The sequence below is a fragment of the Morone saxatilis genome, unplaced genomic scaffold (genome assembly GCF_004916995.1).
Source record: "Morone saxatilis isolate NCDOM2014 unplaced genomic scaffold, NCSU_SB_2.0 Contig4, whole genome shotgun sequence".
Classification (NCBI taxonomy): Eukaryota; Metazoa; Chordata; class Actinopteri; family Moronidae; genus Morone; species Morone saxatilis.
The window spans coordinates 14,303,964-14,311,197 of NW_023339984.1; the positions used below are offsets into that span (position 1 = coordinate 14,303,964).

The 7,234-nt window shown below is 40.3% G+C and overlaps 1 protein-coding gene across 1 annotated transcript in view; it reads right to left on the reverse strand.

Annotated features, from left to right (window-relative positions):
• Positions 1-217: 217 nt before the first annotated feature.
• LOC118337776 (ras-related protein Rab-39B) overlaps positions 218-7,234 on the reverse strand; it is a 13,381-nt gene continuing 6,364 nt past the window's right edge. Inside the window, exons 3-4 of the mRNA XM_035674886.1 lie at positions 2,610-2,790; positions 218-1,763 (exon numbers count right to left, since the gene is read on the reverse strand). Of these exons, the coding sequence (XP_035530779.1) occupies positions 1,518-1,763; positions 2,610-2,790 (427 nt within the window). The 3' untranslated portion in view covers positions 218-1,517. The remainder of the gene's footprint in view (positions 1,764-2,609; positions 2,791-7,234) is intronic.

Below are 7,234 nucleotides of genomic sequence, written 5' to 3' on the forward strand. Positions count from 1 at the left end.
CATGCTGAGAGGTGTTTATTATAGTTTGTCCAACCCACAAGGGTAGGCTAAATAACACAGACAACAGAATTCAGAACAGCACCGCAAACTACAGCCTCCAGATCTGGGGAGAGTGCGTCTAAAACCACCTTCCAAGGCATGAAGTTTCTAAGTCTAAGTGGGGTCTTGCAACTACAGAAAATGCCTAAGTAACTATGCCAGTCACCTCAACCTGTAGCATTGGAGTCTGTTAAAATAAAAATAAAGGTGTGATGAGATATTACACTTGCGCACACTCATAAAAAAAGGCATATAAACCACTTGTTCAGAACAAAATTTAACCTTGTAGTTCCCCGTGCCTGTATTTGTGTTGGCTCAATTTAAGACCTTCCAGTTGGACTTTCTTTTCATGACTATATTGTCCATATGCGTGCATTGTGGATGAAGTGGTTCTTTTGTGGAGTCCGTGGTCTGGTCCCTCTCTGTTTGCTTCGCTTTCAAGAAATAAATTATCTCAAGCTTGTTTAGCACCCTTCAAAAGTCCCAAATGAGGCTCCACAGTTAAGGTGGCTATTAAGGTGCTTTCTGGATCCATCATTACTATTGGTCCACCTTCACAAATCCCCAGTTCAAGGCAGACAGTTAGGAGTTGTTAAGCTAGTCCAACAAGTCCACCTTGGTCAGTTAAGCTGTACACGTTGTCTCTTCCTGTTTAAGGAGTCCATTAGGAACTGGATGGGTGATGATGTTTTGTTATAGTGTGGCATTTAGCAGAATGATAGTGGATATAACCATGTAGTCAATGTCATTGAGCTCACTGGAGGCCTAAATTGCTCCGAAGAGAAATAATGTGAGTGTCTTGCCAAGTTAATCATCTTCCCTCATTATATTTAGGACCTCCAGGACTCCTCCATTGAGCTCTGATAGTGGAATGTGGAGCAAAATGTCAGCACAAGAGAACTCTCTCTTGAGGTTGAATCTAACGGTGCCGACTAAACTTTCTTCAAATGATATGTGCTAGGAGGATGTTGGAAACCAACGTAAGAGTGATCGTAACGTATGTGATCATGTAATTGCATATTGGAGGAGAGGAGAAGATTAAGAAGTAATGGGAGGAGAGGTGAAGGAAGAGATGATGGCCAAAAGAAACATCAAGAGTGTCATCGTCTTTCTAAGGCCCTTTCCAAGACTTTCAGGGTGGGATTTTCAGGCAAGAAGCCCAAAACAAAACTAAAGGAATTGAATCGTGGGAGCCCTCGCAATTAAATGAGCATCTGTGATCCTTCCTCTGAGAGAAATAAAAGGTATACAGAAATGGGCGCAACCCTTCAGCTATCCACCCACGTTCAAGGTGTTCTTCTCCGCCTTCTACTAGCCTTTCCATTGAAATTCCTCTGTATCCAGTCTGAAGAAAGAACAATAGAGGGTTACCAACTGTTTCAGTCAGAGGGCTGACACCTCAGTCCATCAGCCACTCCCCTCTGAATCCTTCCTTGATCCCTCCTCTTTTTACCTTCAGTCTTAAAACTCTTGCCAGATCAACATAGACAGCGGCGGTCACTCTTGGTCACTTCCTCCGAGGAGTGAACCACATTGGGGACAAACCCGCTCTTAACGCCCTCCCAGCCTTCCTGGATTGAGATATCACCGGACCGCACCAAGGCGAAGATGTCCCTGGTCAGCTCGGTGAAGGCGTGTTCGACGTTGATGGCGTCACGGGCCGACGTCTCGACGTAGCGCATCCCGTACGCCCCTGCCAGCTTCTCTGCTTCCTGGCGGGTCACCTAGAAGATCAAATGAGATGAGATGAGATGAAACAAAACTTTGGAAACTGGGCAGTCAAGAGCTAGTGTAGCTTATGTAAGACACCTTCTGAGAACCTAAAAAAAAAGCCAGAACAACGCCCTCTGAGGTAGGACCCTGCAGTAGAGAGGAAACCTGCACAAAATGTTTTAGAACTGACTAAATATTGCTCTTTTCTTATTCTGAATGAATGAAATACAAGATTGCAAATGTTTTTTTGGTCACGCAACCACGCTGCTTCCAAAGTTGCTCGATAGAGTCTCAATCTGCATTTTGGTTATGCTGAAGTAAACCAGACTGCACACTCACGAGATTGATAAAGATCATTTTGCAGTGTAGCAGAGTAGCATCACTTTCAATTAGTTTGTGAGATGTGTGTGATAAGAGTCTTGTAAATGAGCCTTCCAGTTCAACATTAGGTGATGAGAGTGATCAGATCGAGATCAGAATGAAGCTGCTAAGATGGGAAATCTTACATAATTCCTGGTTTATTTGATTTTAATCCTACAACACTGTATTATACGAGCGTAGACACACTGTTGTGCGGAGCATTTTGCAGTGTCATCCTGTAATGTCTAAATTTCAGTGGTGATATTTTTTGCTTTCTCTTTTTCTGCCAGCTGCCCCAAGAGAATTAAACTATGACGACTCGCCTCTGATCCAATGCGTTCTGATCTAAATGTGAACAAAATAGTTATTTTTAATGCTTGCTAAATTGTATATTACATAACATTTAAAACAGGCACCATCCCCAGCAACACATTTGAACTCAGTAAAGCCTTATGAATATTGTGTTCACATTCACTTTTATAGGCTACCGTACACACCTGGCGCTGTGCCTCCAGGTCGCATTTGTGGCCCACCAATAAGAAGACGATGCTGTGCGGCTGGACATGGCTGCGAGCCTCCTCCAGCCAATCGTGGACGTTCTGGAAAGAGCGACGGTTGGTGATGTCGAACAGGAGTAGCCCGCCCACAGAGTTACGGTAGTAAGCCCTGGTGATGGACCTGCAGAGGTTGCAAAATGAAGGGGTAGATAAAGATCAGAGCCAGATGCAATTCATATGCCAAGTACAGTACACATACAGGCATTTGTCTCAGTAAAAGTGATGCAGAGTGACAGGAAGAAAGGCAAACGGACCGTCAAATTATACAAATAATACATGTCAAGTAAATTTTTCCTAAAGATGGTTTCTGGCATTTTAGGTACTTTTTATCACGCTGATGTGTGTTCAAAAGTTCATTTGATAACTTTGGTTTTAATTAGTTATTTGAAGCTATAAAATGGGGGTTTTAAGTCATAATTGACAGCTGAGCCGTGCTCGCGATTGAGTCGGCCGGGGTGTATGGCCAGGACTTCGATACAGCGGCGCCAACCTCGATCACTACTGCGCAGACTCTGGCTCCAAATGCCAAAAAAAGGCAGCGGCCATATCCCTGATATTTTGGCTTCATTTTTGTACAGTGGGAGGAAGATGAGACTCTCTTTGTTTGCAGCTTACACACAGATCAGTCCATTCCTTACACCTTTGCTCTTAGGTATTTGGTTTTGGAAAGATATCATCTATATTCCGGATAAAGAGACAAAGACAAGCTGCAATCAGTGAAAGGGAAAATAAGGCATGATAAATCCGGAGGGAAAGAAACTGATGACAGGAGGTGTGAAAGAAGGAACAGGAGCAGTGATAGAGGTGTCAGGTCGAGGAGCTGAGAAATTGGGAACAAATTAGATGGAGATAAGATGTTGAAGTAGAAGAAAAATGATGTTCTGAGATCATTTTACCAGCTACTGTGAGCACTCTTGCTTGTTTTGATTATCTAAACAGCAAAATAGATTTTGTGCGGGAACATTTATTAGGCTATATATTTTACCAGAGGACAAAACAAGGAAAGTGCTACATTAAAAATGTTCCTTGGAGATGAAAATAACTTTGCTACCGTACGACACAAAACACTGAAATAGCACAATATGAGTACAATAATTAAATTGCTATTTAACAATTTGTTACAAAGTGAATGGTCGATTTTTAATCTGTATATGAATAATTGAAACTAAATATCAAATCAAGTTTCTACAATGAACAAACAGTGATAACTTTGATAGAACAAACTCAATATCAACCTTTATAAGTTAAAATCAGTTGAGTCTGAGTGGAGACTGGAATTGAGTTGTTTAATTATACTTCAATTCTCCCGACTGGGAGGGGAAGTGCTGCTAGATTTTGACAAGATGTGACACCCTGCATGCACACATAGACACACCGATCCCCTTATGATGCATCTTCCCACCACATCCTCTCAGAGAATGTCAACATAAAGATAACGTGAAGGAAAATTACAGACTTGAGGTAGAGACAGAAAGAGAGACGTGTCAGGAAAGAGGAAGAAGGAAGGAGTCGTTGATGGAGATACAGTAATAGAAGAGGAGTAGGTGGCAAAAATTCAGAACCAGCAGTGAGTCATTGGATTTGACACACACACACACACACAGACACACACATATATATATAGTTATGGAAGGAAAGACCACACAGATGAAACAACAGTGACTAAGATGAGATCTGCATCGTCAGTAGGAGACGAGAACTGACAAGGAAGATGAGAGGGATTCAAATCAGAGGGAAAGCACACTATTGTGTCCCCAAATCCCAAAATATGTAAACTAGTGGATCTTACTTTCCCAAAATGGCTACAATACACGAGTCAAAATGTCTACCTGAGCGGATCAAAAGAGGAGCTTCAAAGCTGCCACTAAATACCACATTGGACATAAATAGACATACAGGAGGGACAACTAGTAACTCGTTTAAGTTAAAATCCTTGGTTTAAAGATAAAGGGTAAAACTGGCTTCAGGCTATTTTTCCTGTTGTTGTTTAACAAATCCCAGAAGTAATTTTCTTAAGTAATAATAATAAATACACATGTGGTGTTCTAGTGAGTATTTACCGCAGCAGGACAGTGATTTGAAATAGCCTACAGTGCCCATTTTCATCATAATGAGGGAACGTGTCTTTATACACTGTTTAATTACTTTTTAATCTTTTGGCTTGAGGGAAGGTATCAAGTAATTTCAAGTCAAAAGGCCCAAGTCGAAATGAAGTCACGAGTCATTGGTGTCGAGATGAGGCCAAGAATGTGCAAACTATAGCACTTTGGGGGAGAGAAATGAATATTGGCGATTCAGCGCGCACTGACTGGGACTAGGAACGTTTATTTTATGTATATTTTCTCATCTGAAGTTAATGACATCGTGCACCCACGCTTCAATGGTGATGACAAAAATACCATTATCTTTATTAAAGTGAATTAGTGATGAATCACCGTCATGCACATTGCACAAATCATACATCAACAGTAGCCCAAGTTCTCGCATAATCCTTGATGATGGTGATAGAGAATATAGATTACATATACTGTGTTAATATCAAATGATACATATGAAACTACAGTCTTTTATTCAGCTGTTAAGTGAGAGAATAATGCCGTTGAGGTCAGGTAATAACACTTGTTTTTCCAACGTGGTTCCCTTTGCTTTAGGAAGTGCAAGTATTTTGAAATAAGACACAGTAAAATCATACCTCTGTGCTAATCAATCAAGAAAATAACCACATAAACATAGTGAAGAGCTCATTCCTGAATCAATCAATTACTTTGTCTTGAAGGAAAAAATGTATCTATTCTTCAGTATGGGGAAAAATATGAAAGCTTCAGACTACATGATAACTGACAATTTGTCTGTGTGTCATATGAAACATACCAGCACTTTTTCTCCAAAAGGTGGATATCTCATTAAAAAAAGACATAAAAACAGAGTTGAAGTGGCACTCTCCCTCCACGAAGAGACTCTTAAATTCATATCACAGAGTTTATGATCAAAAATGATCAGATCACAGATTTCTTCGCAAGAAAACGCTTAGACTTTCTCTTCAAAATAGCTCCTTGATGGTTCGGGGAAAAAAAGGTTGCGATTTGTCCTTCGGTCTCGGAGAGGATGTGTCGCGGTTGCCGTGGAGACACTAATCATGCTGACAGGTGAGACCGGTCCCCTTCTGTCAAGATGATGAGTAGAGCTGAATGTGTGAGTGGGAGTGTGTGCAAGCATGTGTGAAGATGCATTTGAGGGGCCCTGAGATATACATCATCATTATTATTATCACACCCCTCTACACACTGAGGGGAAATATTTGCATTTTACCGCAATTCCCCGTACTTTAAAGTGATGAGGTCGGGGTTCAGTGACTTACACTGTGGGGCAATGTAACATTATGTACATTTACTCAGGTACCGGACTTAAGTACAAATGTGAGGTTCTTGTACTTGATTCTTTTCTTTTAATGCCACTTTCTACTGACAGCTTTACATTTATGCATACAAAACACACAAAGAGCTTATAGAATATGATGTTTTGTTATAATAACTACCCAATAACAGTATATACAAGTATATAAGGCTTTTTTATGGCCTCAGCTACTGTCCAACTTGAGGCTTAAAAACAAGGTAATAAAGGGTGATATCTTGGGAATAGTGAGGTAATACCATTGCAGTTACAATACAGTAATGTTTTGAGAGTAGTGGTAAATCAGCACATGCCAGATTTTGTCTTGAGTCTTGCAATTAGATATGAAAACTGACAGTAAAAGGCAATATTGTTGTGCCGTGGAAAAGGACTAGCTCCCCCATTGATAAAACCGTCTCATTCTAAGGTAACGAAAACCTATTTTCAGGTGATTATACACTAATAAAAACATACCTATGAATATTATATTCCACTTCAGCTAATAGATCCTCCAGTCTAACCTCAAACGGTGGAAAGAAATGTAGAAACATGGTTTATGTTTGTTTCATTATCGCTCCTTATCGCTCCACACAGATCTGATGTTTCCCGTCTCTTCAGCGAACGTTTAAGTCACTTATGTACCTCATGATTTCTTACATTTAGTTTTTATGGATAAACCAATATTTCCACTTTCCGCATGTAAAGACATCTGGGCAACAGTTCAACTTCCACTCAAGTTTTTATGTATGCAAATTTAAAATACGCATTTAAAAACAGGTGGGTGGACACCTTTATCATTATTAGTGCATGACGTGCATATTTGACCTTACATAATCCCTAGCACAGCTCTTAGATAACTAATCTAATGTTTCTCTTTACATGTCATTAACACACAAATTACTTTGTTTAACAGCGTGAAACAAAACCACATTTGAATAAAGATCTTTGGCCCTAAAACTGGTTTATTTTATTCTTCCTCAGGCAGAATCACATGAATTTCCGCTATTGGGAGCACATTCATCTGTTTACTCTTTCGAACCAACCCCTCTAGTTGTTTTCTCTGCTTGTATCACCTCAAACCTTTTTGAATAACAGCTCTTTTTTTTGTGTTCTGTTGTGCGGGTAAACAAATTAGTCCAAAGTAGTAAATCGAGTTTTAAGACCCCCCCCCCCCC